Raw genomic sequence first — 19,250 nt, 5'->3', positions numbered from 1 at the left:
TTAAAAACAACAGCAGGTGGAAAGGGGACAACCCGCTGGAGCTGTTTCAGTACTAAAGTCCGTAGTCCTGTGTTCACCGTTGATCTGTGTAGAAAGATTTTGAGAAGGCAACTGAACTCTCTGTTTGGGAGGAGGCAACTCTTTCCCCCTCCTCCTTTTACTGGAACTGTGGAAGGCTTTGGAGGCCCACGAGATGGGAGGGACAGAGGTAGAAAGGAGGGGAGGCTCAGTGGGAGAATTCGTGAATGTCATTGGCGGGGCAAGGGCAAGCGACGGAAACGTTCGCAAATCAAATGGGACCGAGGCTCATGCAATTCTCCTCCGCAAGGAAAGACCAGCCTTTTGTCCAAAGGCCTGATCTGATTGGCTGCAGGCAATAAGGGGGGCAGACACTAAAGGTGAGGGGAGGTAATGTATTGATTCCTCCTCTTAGAATTCAGTGCGGTGCTAAGTGTGGGGCATTGTAATGTGGAATGAGAATGTTACGGTTCAGCAAAGACCAAAGGAAAGCTTATGCAATGAGAGGGCATTAACATACAACCAGTGTATGAGTGTAAAAGAGGAGCCATATGTCTTTTTCTTTCCCCTTCTGATCAACCCCCCCTCTCTCCCTTGTTTCTTCATGCCCCTCTCCCTCTTGTCCTTCTCCCTTGCATCTCAGGGCAGGCGTCAGCTCTCCAGCAGCAGTTTGAGTGCTCGTTCAATGTTCATGCGGTGTCCCACGCGAGTTACCCCCAGTTCTGCAAAGTCGTCCTTGGTTAGGGCTGGGAGGTGGGAGCCTTCAATCTCATGCTCCTGGAAGCCAGCCCTGTGCTCTCCCAGGTTGATGCTCTCCAGCCAGTCGCCAACGTCGTACTTGTTCCACAGGTGGAGGGGCTTCTGGTGGAAGGGCCTGAGGGCCAGCAGAGGCGACCCCAACCCGGGGGAGTGCGAGGGGGACGGCGACGGAGACCGAGAACGTGCGCTGGAGCTCCTCATAACGAAGCGAACCTCTTTGGGCTCATGGGGCAGGCTGAGGCTGGAGGACTTGAGGATAGTGTGGGGTGGCGTGGTGGGGGAGGTTGGCAGGGCGAAGCCTGGGAGTCGTCCGAGGGGGTCGCCCCGGTCAGGGGAGCCTGGACTGGGCGTGCGGCGGGTGACGGGGTAGCGGCTGCCTGGGCGGATGGTGTAGGTGGTGCCATAACTTCTCTGTGAAATGGTGTGGAGCTCTCCTAGGCTGCTGAAAAGTCTGTCGAGGAAACAAAAGAAGAGAAGCAGAAGGAGTGTTTGAGGAAAGCAGGGAGGCAGAAGAAAGAAAAGGCAATAACGTGAAGTGAAAGCGCGTAAATTGTGAAGTCAGAAGGAGAGATGGCAGAGAAAGAAAAGAAAGGAGAAAGTTATTAGCATGAGATATAACTAATACAGTTTCATATGCAAACTGCTGTGATGTCTTCAAACAGTCAGTGTGCTGGCCAAAGGTTAGTGACTGTTAGAAAGACCACGCTATTCTCAATCTCACAGCAACAAAGAAGCAAGCTTTGTTAGGTGGTTGGAACATTACAATGCAAAGGTCAGGCCTTGACTTGGATATCTCAACACAAATAAAGCTCTAATCCGGGACTTTCCTCTATTATCCATATGGGCCATGGAGTAAGGTTACATAATGCTGAACTACATCTTTACCATGTTTTGTTGACACTCTCCACATACTGACATTTTTGACCGGGTATGAAAAGCGAGGAACTCCGGCAGTGTCTTATCTGCTTGCTATGGCAGATGCAAGTAAAAGACCAGCTCCAACAAGGTTCAAGGTCCACATAAAAAAAAACAAGACAGGATCCGGCAAGTCTTGATAAATTAGCTATTATCACGTGATAATAGCTGGTATCGGATTGGAGCATATACTCGCATACTCGGCAATACCAGCATTTTAGACAGTATCAGAGGCATTTTCGATACTGGTATCGGAACAAATCCACTATTTACTATGGTCTACTTACTTCAGGATGAAACTCCATTTGGAGTATACATATAGCAATTGAGTTCGCCCAATGGCCATTTAAAACTCCATAGACAATCAGGAACTGGGCCCTTCATCTAAACTTTCAACCTACAGTGGACACTACTTCTTGCCACAACTTAACTATTCTTTCCTAACTGGAAAGAAAACTTATTTTCCTATTCAGTTTTTGACCTATATTATGGAACCAGATTTTCAGTGCTGTGCTCTGCACCTTCGCATGGTGCAACCCTGAAAAGACAGCCGTGTCATACATTTTAGCAATAAACAACTCCTGCGCTCTGAATACACGCACAAGCACAGATGGCCACACTCCATGCACACATAAGACAATATTGACACTATCTAAAATGGCTAAGAAAGGGTAGAATGCTACTGTAAACTGGGCATGCAGGGGGTTGGAGTTTAAACATACCTTGTCATTCTATAAGGAAAATGACACAGATATGTCTTTCCATGAGAGAGAACAAGTGTTAAGTGGATAACAGACAGTAAAAGCTCTGACATTTGTCATGTCTTAAGGCGCCGGTGTAAGTGCTTGATTCATACTGCTGGTAATCCAAAGTTCAAAGTTCAACGCATATCACACAATAATGCTGGTTAATCTACTGTAAAGCTGCTCTGGAATATATCTAATGTACTGTTCGTCGTGGAGACCTTCACGGCTATTAACCACATTCACATGGTGGCCATTTTGCTGTCATGTTATACTCACGTGCTCTCACGTAACCCCCCCACCCCCACCCCCCGTGTGTAACGCAAAAACAAAATGGCCGCTGTATGAATATTGTCTATTGTCCACATCTGCAATGATTCTGACCAATTCCACCTGACCTTTCTGCAGCATGAAGAGGAACAGACCAACAGTCATACAAAGGCCATTGTAGATACTACACTGGGAATTTGACTGCAATACGTGCTCCTGTTACTTTCATAGGGATCAACATACAGTACATACTGTATACATAGTTTTATATCCCCTTCCATCATCTGACACTGTAGTGAAAATGACAGGAGCATGAATTAGTGCAGAAGGCCATAGGTGGCCAATAAGCCAATAGTCTACTAATGTAATGATGGACAGATAGAGGGGTCAGCGTCATGGAGGAGAGAGGGATGGATTAGAGGAGTGCAATGATAGCAGTGTCTGGCTGGGTGCAGGCAGGGAAGCGGAGGAAGGGAGAAGGAACACAGATGCAGTATTTGTTTGTACAAATTGTCTGAGCCATATTCATCATTCATGCACGTGTATGTGAGTGAGTACATGTGACGTGTGCATGTGTCACAACTTAAGTGATTTGTATAATGTGTCCTTGGAAAAGCGAGGTGTGATGGTATACGCAGGTGGCTATAGGCAGGGCGTAGGCTTGGGCCGTGATCAGGTGGAGAGGAGCGGGCGTATACAGTATATGAGATGAGCTCCATGCGCACTTACACAGTTGTCCCGCCCTCCTGGGCGCACAGTCAGTTCTAGACCAATCAGATCAGAGCAGCAGGGCGGAGCATGCAAGGTGGGCAGAGACACAGAGAGAGGGAGAGAGAGAGAGAGAGAGAGAGAGAGAGAGCAATGGGAGAGAATGTTAGCATCACTCCATGAAACGCAGCCTGCCAGCCATACTTGCGATCTACCTCAGTCAACTTCGCTACCCATGTCATGCCTATGGTGTGTGTGTGTGTGTGTGTGTGTGTGTGTGTGTGTGTGTGTGTGTGTGTGTGTGTGTGTGTGTGTGTGTGTGTGTGTGTGTGTGTGTGTGTGCGCGCGTGCTGTATATGCATGTGAAGGAAAGAATGTGTACTGTATGTGTGTGATTGTACATGCATGTGTGTGTGTGTGCGTGTGCGTGTGCGTGTGCGTGTGTGTGTGTGTGTGTGTGTGCGCGTGTGCGTGTGTGTGTGTGTGTGTGTGTGCGCGCATCTGTCTACATGCATTTGAGCATGTATAGTATGTGTTTGGCACGTCAGCGATAGCAAAGCAGACTGTAGCACTGGCAGGTCTGACCAGCAGGCAGCATGAGAGAGAAATGAGCACGCTGGTCACATATCATACACTTCACCAAACAATGAACACACACACACACACACACACACACACACACACACACACACACACACACACACACACACACACACACACACACACACACACACACACACACACACACACACACAAATATGAAAACAAATATGAAAACAAAACAAAATTTGGTGGCTAATGTTCCCTGGCGTTTGTGGATGTTATCGTCTTCTGGTGAAATGTTTACATTTCAGTACAGTTCCAATAGCTTTGAATAGAATACATCACGTCAGATGGTGATATTAACATGCACTGGATATCAAGAGAACTGATTATATGGGGTAAATGTCTTATTTTGTAATGCTAAAAGGGGGGAAAACAGCCAGGGACCATTGCTATCCTTAACACAAAAAAACAAAAGATAAACCAAATGAAAGAAACTTGAGCAAATGAAAAGGACAGAGCAAAAGAAAAATAAATAAATCAATAAACAAAATAAGAACCACACTGTTCTGAACGGGATAAAGCTATGATACATACAGTAGCACATAAGATTATGGATATGAAAGGGACATACAATACAGTAGCATGATGCTAATGTGGTGGAGTTTCAATGGGAAAGAGGGTGGATGGATGGATGGATGGATGGATAGATGGAGGGAGGGAGGAAGGGAGGGAGGGAGGGAGGGGTGGAGGCAGGAAGGGAGGGATGGGTGGAGTAAAATAAATCATCACAGTTCAGAGTGCTGGGATGCTTCTGCTGTGTGCGAGATGCTTGCGTGGGTGAGCAGATACAGGAAGAGGGAGAGAGAATATGGTTTGCATAGTTGTCATTTTTACTTCCATTTTGACTGTGATTTAGTTGAAGGCAATTGCTGGTTGGGGTATGGGATGGCACAATGACGTTCGAGTGGCTAAGGTCAGTGTGAGTGACGTTGCTTGGGACCAATCAGAACACTGTGCCATATCAGAGGATGGGGTAATGTCAAAGATGGTACTGGCATTCCAGGCCCAGTTTGATGGCTCTATGCGTATGCCATTATATGGTATCAAACCCTACTGCTTATGTTCATTTGTTTATATTATATTGAATAATAACATCTAACATCACTTAAACCCTACTGACCGGGGTCACCCAGGGCTCTATACTTGGTACGCTCATTTTTACCCTCTACACCAAATCTCTTCACTGAAAATAGCTGATTTACAAGCTCACAACGCACCACATTGCCGCACGTTGTGAGCTTGTAGATTGGCTATTTTCGCCAAAGGTTCGCCCCCAGAATAGGGACGCTAGGGTCCCAAACAAATGCATTACCATGATTTACTGTGAACATCAGCGGTGAATATTTCTATCAATAAATGTTCAACTTACAATGCTAGGAACAATTTTACTGCCAAACATGCTTACAAACCTTTTACAATGCATTCTAATGGAATAACTTCTGAGTGACTTTGGGTGGAGTCTTGTTCCTTAAACTCAATGAATTGCCACAATGGCTTGAAAGCATGGTAACAGGTGTGTGTAGTTGTGAATGTGTGTGCATTTGTGCAATGGTCAGCAGTTGCTGGCCACAGCAGAAGTATAATGAATACTAAAGGCAGATACACAGTCAGGAGGATAGAATCTGTAGTCTCTGATCCTGGACAGACAAGATAGTCGCAGAGGTAACATCTTTAGAATCTTTTAATATCTCTCTCATCTGCTCTCAGTGAAGTTAATTGGTGAGGTGAAAGAAAATGTCCAGGCGAGAGGCAATTTTCTTCCACCTCATTTAGCATTTTCAGCATGAACAACAGTAAAAGATGAAAAGGACAGCAGAAGAGCATGAAAACTGTGCAAAACAAAGTGAGATGCTTTTCCTATTAGAGACTCTTTTGAAGTCACATTCTGATGTACACTCATTTCACAATTTGTTCATCAACCTTATTCTCTACAGTTTAAAAAAAAAACTGTAGAGCATTAAAAGGTTCTAAATTTATATGGGCCCCCAAAAGTTGCATATGGAGACATTTGGTTGTATATTTGGTTCTTTATGATAAACAAAGAAAACTAGTTCCATATAGCCTACTGTAGATCCTTTTGTGGGGCTGAGTATAAAGTGAGTTATGTAAGCTATTCTATTTCCATAGAGAATGTATTTGGGTAGGAGAGTACCTATGTTTGGTGAAACGACAACATTCAAAAAAGGCGATTTTATACCTGAGGCCGATTCTAAAAAACGCATTCTAAATCCTGACCAAAATGTTCTGAAAAACTTAAGATTATAATTTGAAAAAAAAAAAACTAAAAATGTTTTTTTGCTATATATATATATAGCAACAGCTAATGTTACACAAAGGTATTACCGGATTGAAATATATAACAACGTATAGGTGTTCCAGGTCTAAATGGGTTAAAACGGTTGTAGAAATGTGCCCAAGTACTCATATGAGGCAAGGTGCTTGAGTTTTTTCTTATTAAATAACTACCATAAATAACTGTTCGACAGAAACTTGTTTTCAAATGTCATATTTGGGCATGCATTAGGATAATCTGCAAAACGCCACATGATTATCATTTTGGAGAAAGCACTACACCAAATACTTACATCCAAGAACTGCTCACATCAGACGATGGAAACCTTCTTTTTTTCCACAGTATTTTGTCAGTACATTTTAGCAGGTGCTAACTGTTCACTAGGTTCATGCAGATTATTTGGGAATGTTGGCTGCACGCTCAACCCATCAGATGGCGTATGGCAGGAGCATGATTGCTGACATGGCACACCTTTACTGTATAGTTTAGTCCCGTTCAAATATTTGGGCAAATACATCCTTACATCTTGTGGCTATCGCTCATGATATTGGCAGGATGGGAGATAGGGATAAGGTCCAAACAACATAGTTGTTATGCTTATCAGTTTTGTATCAGTGATGAGTGCGGAGAGCAGCTGATACAAGGATGTACTGTGTACTATTTGAACAAGGGTACAGGGGTTAGAACAGGGAGAGCTGGTAGGGTAAGACAGGGTGTGTGGGAGGTAGCTAGCAGGTTAGAACCCAACAGTGAGACAGTGTGTGTGTGAGAAATGAGAAGAGACTTTCAGGAATTGTGCTACATTGTTTGCACCAATTATGACTCTAATATCAAAAAGTGCACTCGCACAAATGCATGGTTACACATACACCCGACTAGACCCATTTCCTGGAATGCTGTATACAACAGAGGGCACTAAAAGCCCAAGATACCCAGGGGTGCTGTAGTAACCATGGAAACAAGGAGCAGTGTACACTTGAGATTGTACATCGATTCTAAATAAATGACTTTGAACAAGACTACTGTGGGCTACTGTGAGTCCTTTATTTCCCCCGTTGTTATTTGACTTACTGTAACCATAAAGACTCCATAAGAAATATTTCAGGTGATGCAAACAAGGTAACAACTAATATTATTAAATAAAATAAATTATAAAATGGTTATCCCATTTCAATGTAATTTAAAAGACTTGAAAGGATAGGAAAAGAAAGAAAGAAAGGAAAAAAAGAAAGAAAGAAAGATAAAAAATGAGCATTGGTTTACCCTAGGGGCTAAAAAGTTTAGGTTTGCTCTCTTCGGTTTCCTTTTCACATCTGTAGGAATACAAAGAACTTCATTGGACTTTCAAAAACGGTGTAAAATAACAAAAGATAAATCAAGTTAATTAACAGAAGCACAATAGGTACCTGGTTTCTGTCTGGTCTTTATTCTCAGAACAAGTTGTCCGTCACCCTTTTTTGTGCCTCATAAACTCACACACTCATATTGTCTTCACATATGTGGCTACATACTGCATGACTGGTGGGAGGGCATGATTTACTTTAACAATGGGGTAAACTAGCATCACCAGGGAAGTTAAGGCTAGCAATGTCTTCTTCCATTTTACTTACCGTCACAGCGGACTGGGCAGGGCATATGGATTAATCAGCACTCTTTAAAATGAAATAGAAGCAGGTCATGCACACTGTTCATATCAGGCATCTTTACGCCGGATGCTAAATGTCCCTGGATCTGAAATATTCAGTGTATAGTCTTGTTTGACAAGAAAGAATATTGACTTTAAAAATGAAAGTGAGTATTGATGTTTGTAATCTCTCTGCCAGTGGGTTTACAAATGCAGGGCCAAAGAATGGTTATAAATTGCGGATATAAAAAATAAAAAGGAAAAATATTTAGTCAAATACAAAAAATAAAAAAAGTGAAATACATGTTGATAATGTACCGACCAAATATACAATTCTTCAGGCTGAGACTTTGAGTATTAATTTGCTGACACTAATCTCTCCTTGAAGTGAAAGGGAATTTAAATAATTGTCCCTGATCCTGTCATTTACAATGTGTCTCATGGTAAATTGGACGTACAAAAATTGCAAAAGCACAGCTCATATTTCCTCTTACCTGGCCCCTGTCACGGGTGACTTCCTTCCAGGGTCCAGTGACGCTCCCAGCGGCTCCTCTCCCAGTGACCTGGTGTCTTTATTTAGCTGCTGGAGCCTGGAGCTTAGCTCCCCCATAACAGATGGTTTCCCTCCCTCGTCTGGTCCTAACCCCAGCCCACCTAGGTTCCCCAAACTCCCAACGCCCAGGCCTATCCCAGGCCCCCGGGGCTCTACCGGGTCCCCCCACAGCTTGGACCTCCGCTGGAAGAGGTAGCGTGGCCTGGTAGGTGCTAGCCCAGACACCGACGCCGATGCACCTGAGGCCAGGCTGGCCCCGCCGGCCGCGGCCATGGCCAGGGCGGCGGCTTGCTGCTGCGACAGGAGCTCACTGTCGGAGCTCTGCTTCAGCAGAGGGTCCCTGAAGGTGACGGGTCCTTTACTGCCGCCTATGTGGGACTTGAGTCGGGGCTTGGGAGGCACTGGCGGCTTGTCGAGCACGAAGGTCTGCCCGTCTGCGTAGGAGGTGTGCGTGGTGTGTGTGTCGGCGGGCTCGCCGCTCTCCGACGACAGCGTGGACATACTGGATACCGTGGAGACGGTGCTGGTGGTCTCGAGGTGGTGGTCTCGCTCGCTGGAGCTGCGGGTGTCGGCCTCCTCCACGCCGGAGTCGGCCGCCGAACCGGACTCCCCGACCGACGGGGGCTCCAGAGGGTCCGAGGTCTTCCCTGAGACGACTGCTGTACTGGGCGGGGGTGGGGGCTGGGGTGACTGAGGCTGGGTGGGGGTCAGGCTCGGTGTGGTTGGGGTGGAGGGGATTTGGACCGTGGGTGTAGTGGGGGTACTTGGGGTGGTGGCGGGTTTCGTTGGGGATGTGGGGGTCTCCTGTGCCTGTGCCTGTGCCTGTGCCTGTGCCTGCGCCTGTGCCTGTGCCTGTGCCTTTGCCTGTGCCTGCGCCAACAGCCCATTAGAAAACTCATCTGGAGGGGGCACCACTCCAATCTTACGCAGCTCTTCTCTTGTTTCCTCGTCGCTAGAGGACAGCATGGCAGGGGGCAGGGTCACTGTGTAGGGATCCACATCCTCCTCTGAACTGCCTTGAACCAGACTCTTGTCTTGGCCCGGACTAGCGGGCCGCTGGGCCTGGGGCTGGGCCTGGAGTTGGGGCTGGGGCTGCGGCTGGGAGGCCGTGGGACTGGGGGATTTAGCCCGAGGGCTTGGAGGTTTACCTGGCTCAGTTGCCGCTGGGGCAGGAGTCTGTTCCAGTTCTGAGCCTGGTATTACGGCCTGGCCGTTACTCGTGGCGTGGACCATAATCAGCCCTGCTGTCTTCTGTTGCGATGTATCCATAATACTGATCAACATGCTCTTCTTGTCCTCTACTCTCTTCTCCTCTTTTCTCTCCTCTGCTCTACCCTCCATCTCCTGTCTCAGCACTACAGGCGAGTGTGACATGGCCCACAGGGGTTTGGTGGGTTGATGAGTCAACATTGCCCCGGGAGAGGGTCCAATTCCATACCCAAGTGCCTTGGCGCTGTGGGGGGAGAACGGGGGAGTTGCAGAACGGGGGGACTCTTTGGTCTGGTCAATGAATATTCCGCCCGGGCCAGCCCGCTCCTGTTTAGTCCTAGGCTCTGGGCTGCTGGACGGGGACTGGCTCTGAGAGGTCAGTGCCCTCTCCCTTGCGGCCAGCGCAAGAGCCAGTGGTGAGTTGGGGTCTAGAGGCTTGCCTGTTAGCGGATGGATGAAGGTGGTCCCGCTAGGTGAAGGGCTCAGGGCCAAGGCAGGAGGAGGCAGATGACCCAGCTCTCGGGTCAACATCCGTTCATCGATGGAGCGAGACTGAATTAGAGAGGGGGCCTCGGGGCTGATGGCAGCCCCCTCCATGGTCCCGACGGACAGGAAGACAGTGGATTTCCTCCGTTCTTCTAGACGCCGCTCGCGGTCCTTCACGGCTCCGGCAATGGCAGCAGGGAACGGGCCCTTGCCCTGGAGCAGAGCCTCGCCCTGGGTGCGCATGCGCTCCCGTTCAGCCATCAGCTGCTGCTGGTAGTAATCTGCACGGCTGGTGTGTGTGTGCCCGTGGGGGTGTGGGTGTCGTCCTGAGGGTGAGCTCTCCCGGGAGTGTGCAGCAGCTAAGGCTAGACTGGCTCTTTCCTGGGCATCCTCCACCTGCACAGAGACAATAATATTAAACATGCACAACTACATTTACCTTAGAAATGGCCTATTCTTATAAAGATCCAGTAATTCTAAAATAAATAAATAAATAAAAAAAATAATAGAAAAAGTTTTATTGTACCATGTCCATCAAGCCTCTATGTAATCTTACCTGTAGTTGTTTGACTAGTGGACTTTTCTTCCTCTGTGGTTTAGTTGGAGTGTACAGTCCGATACTGAACTGCCCCACATTGGCGTAGGGGTTGTCGATCACCCGACCCTTCCTCTTGATCCTCTCAGGCGGGGTGGCAGCGGACGGGCGGGGTATTTCTGTAGGCTCCACGGGTAGGTGGGAGGAGTCCTGGAGGATTATCATGGACCGCGCCTTCTTCTGCCTCTCCAAGTGCGTGGCCTGCCGCTGGGCCACCTCGTACGGCAGGTCCAGGGACGAGGGCTTGAAGCTGGAGCGGCCTCCTTGCTCGTGACTCTGACTCAGAGCCCTGGAGGGGGGAGGAGGGGGCGGGCAGAAGGCCGGCGGAGGGCCCGTGTCCAGGTAGTAACAGGACGGGGGAGGGGGTGGCGCTGTCTGAGGCGGGGGAGGGATGGGGTGCGGCTGGGGGTGCGACTGGGAGTGCTCTCGGAGGCTGTCGGTCATTGAGGAGCTGCGTGGGAAGCGGTGCTCGCCAGCCAGGGCGGACAGGCGGTCCTCCTCGGTGGCGCCTGAGGGGGAAAGCGTGCGTCAATCAATGCCCTGGATACAACCGCACCTCAAAAAGTTTTGCCATTTTGTTAAGATCTTCGTGCCTCGCTATAATTATATCATTATATATAATTATCATAGATATAATTAGTAGTTCAAGTGTTTGTGGAGGCTACAGTGCCCCCACGATTTCCAGTGGTACTGCTCCATTTCATGAGTATCCATGAAAATTCAGAAAAATATGCAGAAAGACAGGTGAAATTATCGCTGAAAATTGACAGAAGGATCCGTCCGTATCTGTACGTAATCAACTTTGATTATAAATACTGTAGACCATAATCAGAGTCAGAATCCCTTTATTGTCAGTGTAGTATACACTAAAATTAAATGTATTTAACTTTACTTTGCTGCGTATGAAATTGACATGGTGTAGGGCTGAGTGATATGGCCAAAATATGCAAAAAGCTGACCTTTTGGTGGTCCAACACAAATCACATCAAGTGTTGTTGCAGACAAGCAACACTGCTGTGCCTAAATAGTTGAATGAGGGTGCATTTGTTTTACCAAAGGACTTGGTCCTGGACATTCCTTTGGGTAGATGTATATGGCCTCTCTCCATGCCTGGGTGGAGTCCCCCGTGCAGAGTCATCCCCTGTCTCTCAAACAGCGACTGTCACATGATACAGAGACACATTTGAAATGTACAGGACAGGTGCAACTGGTTAAGTAGGCGTGCCTTTGAATTTCAGGTTACAAAATGAATGTGTTATATACAAAATTCCTATTTGTGTGCTGTGTGTGCGCTGTGTGTGCGCTGTGTGTGCGGTGTGTGCGGTGTGTGTGCGTGCGTGCGTGCGTGCGTGCGTGCGTGCGTGCGTGCGTGCGTGCGTGTGTGTGTGTGCTCACACTGATCTCGGCCGGTGTTATTCTCCTGCTGGTAGGCCGTTGCTTGACCGTAGCCGCTCTATAATCTGCCTCAGTGGGCTGGGAACGCAGCATGGGTTCCTGGGATGCCAGCATCTCATCTAGTCGCTCTGTCGGAGGAGATGGAAGATAGGACTGAATACAGAGTCAAAGCATCAGCAGAAGAAAATTAGATGCATAAGCCACTGGACAACATGTAACATGCCAGTGACCACTCCTTAAAGCTGATGTTGAAAAACACTGCACAAGACATTTAAATATATTAGTGTGATATAAACAAAGTCAAACAATCAGCAATCATCACCCGGATCAAAAAGAAATCAATAAGGAATACAAATAACCAATGAAGTGGCAGAGGAAGAAGTTGCTCATCGGGGAACAATGGCTGCTATGTGATAAGGTAATGTGTTATATTGTGTGAGGTGAAGAGAAAAGGGTAGTAAGGAAGTGAGTGAGTTTGACACAGCGAGATAGAAAAGAGAAAGAGTGATGCAGAGACAAGGGAGAGATTGAGTGTTAACAGTGTCTGTGTCTCGGTTCTTCTGTTCTAATAATTAACGCTGCTTAAATTGACAAAGCGGGAGGATAGTAACCTCTTTGACGCTCGTCAGAGAGGTGCCGGTTCCTTGCCTCGGACTCACCTCCTCTCCTCCTTCGAGCAGAAGCTTGGTTAGGAAGCAGATAGCATCAGAGAACAGAGAGGAAGAGAAAATGACAAGTACAGGCTAAACAAGAGAGACCACTCAGACAAAAGTGTGTGTTAATTTTGAGGAAAAAGAAAAGTTAGAACGATTCAGAAAGGAGGAAGCGATTGCAAAATGTGTGTGTGTGTGTGTGTGTGTGTGTGTGTGTGTGTGTGTGTGTGTGTGTGTGTGTGTGCCTTGACTGTGAGTGTGTATTTGTGTGTGCCATCTATGAGAGTGGGTTTGCATGTATCTCTGCAGGTGCATGTCTGCATTACACTCACCCAGCTCCTCCAGTTCAGCGGTCATGGATTTGGAGCGCAGCGTCAGGGTGGTGCTGGGAGCTCTCTTGGGCGGTGGAGGGGCTGTGGAGAAAAGGCACGGCGTTGAGGACGCTGTTGGTGACCATTTGGCCTTGCGGCTCAGTGCCCTCTTGGCCTCGCCCAGGCGGCCAGACCAGCCAGTCTTCGACACTTTGATCTGGTCAAACTCGGTCGAGCCAGATGTCTCGCACTGGGTCAGCACCTTATTCAGGCTGCGGTTGGAGCCAAGCTTCTTCATTGCTCTGTTTTGTCTTTATGTCTGTTTCCTCAGGTCTCACTGTGTGTGTGTGTGTGTGTGTGTGTGTGTGTGTGTGTGTGTGTGTGTGTGTGTGTGTGTGTGTGTGAGTGTACTTCGGTTAAGTCTCTCAGCGTCTCAGTTTGTGGAACCCTCGCCACGGAGCAGTCCGTAGGCGGTGAACATGCGGCTCATGTCCCGTCTGTGTCATGTCTATCGCTGAATCCAACCGCAACAGAGCTCAGCCCCCATGACCAGCGGGAAATGGGAAAAACAGAACTGGAGAGGAGAGGCAGTGAGGCGTCCATCGCCCCTTTACTCCCGTTTGAGCTGTGGCAGAGGTGCATCGCAAACAACATGCTGTACTGGCACATACGCTGTCCCGCAAGCAGGACCTGCCTCAGCACAGCCTCCCAGAGGGAGCACGGACTGTAGTGACACGCAGGCCCAGCGCACAACTAAGTAAATCAAGTGGTCAGGAGAATAGCGCACCGCACCGCTCACATCCCGATGCAGACAGGAACCTTCATGATTCTACCAGTGCGCACGCACACGCACACGCACACGCACACACACACACACGCACACGCACACGCACACGCACACGCACACACACACACACACACACACACACACACACACACACACACACACACACACACACACACAGGTACAGAGCTGGAAGGCAAACACTCCACCTCAAACTGTGACAGACAGCTTCTGCTGAATGCTGGATTCTATAGGATACAGCGGCACGACACAGGAACACTGCCGAAAACCAGCGAACGATGAAGACAGCTATCGACGGCTGTCTGAAACGAAGCTATGGTGTAGTTTCAGAGTCCTGACTCTGCGGTATTCCACACAACATTCTGACAATGAGGTGAAGTCCATTGGCCTGGTGTGACTCCAAAACCCCTTTGTTACACGCAGCACCACAATTCAGCCACAGCTGTCACGGCTACAGTTGCGGCACGATACAGCACCGTATAACCCCTCGCGTCTTCCAACTCCAGTCTCCTAACAATACCCAACCGTACTGACTGATCGGCCGGCTGTACGCACAGACCCCCCCTCCCACCGACCCACCCCCAAGTCTCAATGCACCACTGGAGAGCTAGAAGTAGATTTTCGAACCTGCGAAGACGCTGGGACACCTTGCCACGCGTCGGACTGTTCTGCTGCGGTCAGCAGGCACGCTCCTGCTTGTCCGACTGTACATATGCCGTCCGCGGGGAAGGTCCATATCACGCATCTTCATTTCACCTCGACCGACCGGTCTGCACATTCTCGTACAGTATGCAGGGAGTGGACGAGACGGAGGAGGACGTAGAGGGAGAGAGAGAGAGAGAAAGAGAGAGAGAGAGAGTGAGAGAAAGATTGAGAGAAAGATTGAGAGAGAGAGAGAAAGAGAGAGAGAGAGGAACAGAGACACAGACAAGAGGCAGCAAGAGAGAGAGAGATGCAGAGAGAGAGATGCTCTCGCTGTAATGCTTAATTCAAACATGCAGTGTAGTCACCATGGTAACGGTGGCAGTAGTGAGGCCTCGGATGGTGCAGAGAATGCGTGTGTGTGTGTGTGTGTGTGTGTGTGTGTGTGTGTGTGTGTGTGTGTGTGTGTGTGTGAGAGAGAGAGAGAGAGAGAGACTGTGTATGTACTGTATGTGTGTATCTCTCTGTCTGAGTGCAAGTGTGTATAAGCTAGCTAAGATAGGCACAAAAATGCAGAGAAATTCCCTGTGGAAGAGAAGAGCTGCCAGAGAGTGTGTTTAACACAGCAGCACAGAGCGGGAAGCAAAAACAGACATTTAGGAGAAGTTTAGAGGGAGGGAGGGAACCCACAAGAGACACACATCACATCACCTCAGCTCAGAAACGCACAGACGAACATCTGTCTTGCCCGTCTGTCACCAATCTACAGTGCAGCTCCTAAGCATGTCTCACCCAGATCCTGTACGCACAGCAAAATCCTCTGTGTTAATTTAACTCATTTTAAAACCATCCCACTTCCCCAGGTTGTCTTCTCGTCCCGTCCCCCATTCACGCCCGCAAGGTCCGTTCATCCATTTTGATTTCCCTCTACCCCGCTGCGTTGCATGTCTCTACCTGTCTTAATCGGCCTCTCCGACGTGTCTAACTATATTTTCACACTCCGATAGTGGCGACAAGAAATGGACAAAGAGCGGCAGGCGACCACAGCATAGGAAATGGACTGTACTTCTGAACTTCTGTACAGTATATACCAAAACCCAGGGCAACCCAGAATAACCAATTAAGGAACATACAACAGTGACTCAAAATGCCCTGACCAGCAAGTCCCAGCCGGCCAGACCATTTGCCGTATGTCATTCCCCTACTCGCTTTCCATGTGCCCCCCCCCCCCTCAAATACCATAAATACATACATACATACATACATACATACATACATACATACATACATACATACATACATACATACATACATGCATGCATTTCAGATTAGCCACCCCCCCCCCCCCCCCCCGTGGTGACAACACGTTGGCAAGCACTATAGGAACCCATTGTCTGAGCATATCTCCTCTGAGCCAGGTCTAATAAGAGAGGCTTATGAGTAGATAGAGAAAGAAAGTGTGTCTCTGAGACAGAGAGAGAGAGAGAGAGAGAGAGAGAGAGAGAGAGAGAGAGAGAGCGAGAGAGAGAGAGCAAGAGAGAGAGAGAGAGAGAGAGAGAGAGAGAGAGAGAGAGAGAGAGAGGGGTGAAGAGAGAAATTAGCCCTACACAGGGGTCTACAGCAGTAGGTACAATACTGTCCCCAAGGAACTGGGTCAACTCATTTATCACAGTCTCTGTATCACTACAGCCACAAAAAGAGAGATGGTATGCGTTCGTTACCATAATCCTTATCTAATGACAATTGCATCAATGTGCAGACCACTCATCTATCGCAAGTACAGTTCATTTGACTGCATCCGACTTAATAGGAATGCACCGTGTTTTTCCATTGGTGTGCAGATGATTCTCAACATATTGTGATGCAGTGCTATTAAGCCCATACAGCTACACCATCTGAGCCTAGAAGGACTACATACTGTCATGTCAGTTTTGATATTACTGAAGTGAAAATGTTTGATATCACATACGATATTTCAGTTAACTTGCAAATAGTAAGCGGGCACGCAACAGGCTGACCAATTCAAGGGTTAAAATACTGGTGGCCATGTGGCCAAACTATTCCCTATTCTCGTGGAAAGTTTCCACCTTTGAATATTCCCAAAATGTTGCAAACCTAGCATGGATACGCATAGACACAGTTGTAGGGACGTTGCCAGGGCTGTGTGGGAGCTGAGTGTGGACGGGCTACAGTTGACATGGTAACCGAATGGATTTACAGCGAAGGGAAAACGTGGTAGCGGTCACCATGACAACAGAAACACACAAATCTTATCCTCTACAGCTGCTACGGGACTGCTTTGATCACGTGAACTGGACGATGTTTCGGCACACCTCTGGGAATAATGTCACCAAGTCCTCAGACACAGTGTCTGGATTTATCAGTAAGTGCATTGATGACGTTTTTCCAAAAAAGTCAAATTGCAGCGATGTTCACACTGCACTACATGCACATAATACTGCCTTCAGATCCAGGAATCTGGGTACAACCAACTCTGTCCTCCAGACAGCCATCAAAAGTCTTCTAGGTCAAACTAGAAGACCAATTTGACACCAGTGACACAAGGAGCATGTGGCGAGCGCAAGAGAAAATAACAGACTTCAGAGGGAGCACCACCTGGGGAGGCCAGCCCATTAAACATCTCGGAGGTTGACATGCACAGAGCGTTCAAACGGGTGAACGCCTGTGAGGCGGTTGGCCCTGATGGCCAGGCCAGAGTCCTCAGAGCATGTGTGGACCAGCTGGTGGGAGCGGACATTTTCAACGTCTCCCTCTCCCAGGCTGTGGTGCCCACAGGGATAGGCACAATGTCCACCATTGTGCCTAACTGCCTATCCCGAAGCACTCCAAGGTAAGATGCCTGAACGACTGGAGATCTATCGCCATCACCCCAAATGTCAGTAAAAATGCTTTGAGAGATTGGCCAGGGTCTACATTTGTTCCATGTTGCCTGCCACACTGAACCCATTGAAATTTGTATATCATCAAAACAGATCCACCTGCAATGTAATTGCCATGGCTCTTCACACAGCTGTGGAGGAACAGCTGTGCGATAATGCTTTTTGTGGACTGCAACTTGGCATTCAACACAATAGTTCCAGCCAAGCTTGACACAAAGCGACCATGTGCAGAAGGGTACTGGACTTCCTGTTGGGCCACTGCAAGGTGGTGATACGGGGACGCATTACGTCAGACCCCCTGACCTCTGGGATACACTGTGTACTTTAAAGGAGACACACCATGAATTTCACTTTTTTTAATTTTTGGGGTATTTTTTGGGCTCCCCAGCGTCTCTTGTACCCAAAAAAAATATTTTTTTTTAACATTCAGTCATTCATTCTCATTTCAGAGATTTTTAGAATGGGCGTGTCTGAACAGGCCATCTCAGAATGGCAATGTTTGCTTACATCACGAAACTTTCTGCCCATGTATTTTGCCAGACAGAATTGCTCAGTAGCACCCCTCTGCCCAACAGGACGTTTTGGTATTGCAGCTGAAAGTGCTTTATAAACCTGAGAGAATTGACTTGGGATGAGTATATCTGAGTGTTGATTTAGGCTCAAACCTTTTGAAAATGGTTTGAGGGACATACACCATATGATATTAAATATCAAATATTGTTTTAAAATTCATGGTGTGTCTCCTTTAACTGCTATACTGCCTCTGGCGACTGAATTTTCCCTGCAGGATCAGATAAAGGCCTATCATCAGTCTAACAGTAGAATATATTAAAAAAGGCAATAATCTGTACATTGAAACTATAGGATGCCACTATAGGATGCCAGGTCAACAATAGATCATATTCACACGGCGTCCATATTGCCATTAAGTCAATGAAATGCCACCCCAGTTGCCACACCAGTTGCCACAGCAATGCAATGTTAAATTCCAAAATGGCCGCCGTATGAATATGGACTATGACCTGGCATCTGTCTGAGCAGTGACCACCTATCAGCTGCATCAACCTGTTGAACGAGTGCTGAGCCCTGATGGTAACAGGCTGTTGCCGTTGGCTTCATTCTGTGCAATCACATAAAAAGTGAAAAATGCTCTGTTCTATCCCTCGGTCCTCTGCATTCTATTTGTGTTCTACTAGAGTAGCATAGAGTAACATGATTTGTTGCATCATACTGAATGTGTCTGCTTTGGTAGTGCAAGACAAATCCGAGTATCATTAAAGTCAGGTATGTTTGCACAAGGAATGTGTTTGCCAAAAATATGCTTTGGAAAATGCCAAAATGAAAAACTATATAAATTTAGTTTCTATTTCTGTTGATGTACTGCATATATATTATACAGGGTCCAAAATATATTTTTGCGATATAAATGTGAAATATTTATTTTATAAGAGGGTATTGGTATTCTTAATGCCCCCTCGGTTCTTCTGGTCCTTACCTTTCTTGCGGACAACCTCCTCCGACTCGGGTTTGCGTGTGACGGACACCACCTTCATCAGAAGATTGTTCCCCCCCTGTCGGATCAGAGACACCACCTGCTTGTGGCCGACCTTCACCACATTCACCCCATTCACCTGAGGGAGCATAAACACACACACACACGCACGCACGTACACATGCACATACACCCGCACACACACACCATCATCAACATTTTCGTACTATATTCTGAAAATATAGTAGGAAGGATACAGTATAAAGAGGCATG

General features: G+C 47.5%; 1 protein-coding gene across 1 annotated transcript in view; it reads right to left on the bottom strand.

Moving 5' to 3' along the window:
• Positions 1 to 669: 669 nt before the first annotated feature.
• The window catches only part of shank3a (SH3 and multiple ankyrin repeat domains 3a), a gene marked incomplete at both ends in the record, with an annotated part of 270,098 nt that continues 251,517 nt past the window's right edge, over positions 670 to 19,250 (bottom strand). Inside the window, 8 exons of the mRNA XM_084059359.1 lie at positions 670 to 1,228; positions 8,431 to 10,580; positions 10,741 to 11,288; positions 11,833 to 11,938; positions 12,175 to 12,302; positions 12,834 to 12,857; positions 13,160 to 13,240; positions 18,981 to 19,116. Coding sequence (XP_083915485.1) covers positions 670 to 1,228; positions 8,431 to 10,580; positions 10,741 to 11,288; positions 11,833 to 11,938; positions 12,175 to 12,302; positions 12,834 to 12,857; positions 13,160 to 13,240; positions 18,981 to 19,116 — 3,732 coding nt within the window. The remainder of the gene's footprint in view (positions 1,229 to 8,430; positions 10,581 to 10,740; positions 11,289 to 11,832; positions 11,939 to 12,174; positions 12,303 to 12,833; positions 12,858 to 13,159; positions 13,241 to 18,980; positions 19,117 to 19,250) is intronic.

The sequence above is a fragment of the Gymnoscopelus microlampas genome (assembly GCF_963454915.1).
Source record: "Gymnoscopelus microlampas genome assembly, chromosome: 6".
NCBI classification, from domain to species: Eukaryota; Metazoa; Chordata; class Actinopteri; order Myctophiformes; family Myctophidae; genus Gymnoscopelus; species Gymnoscopelus microlampas.
This window is presented reverse-complemented; position numbering and strand designations above follow the sequence as displayed.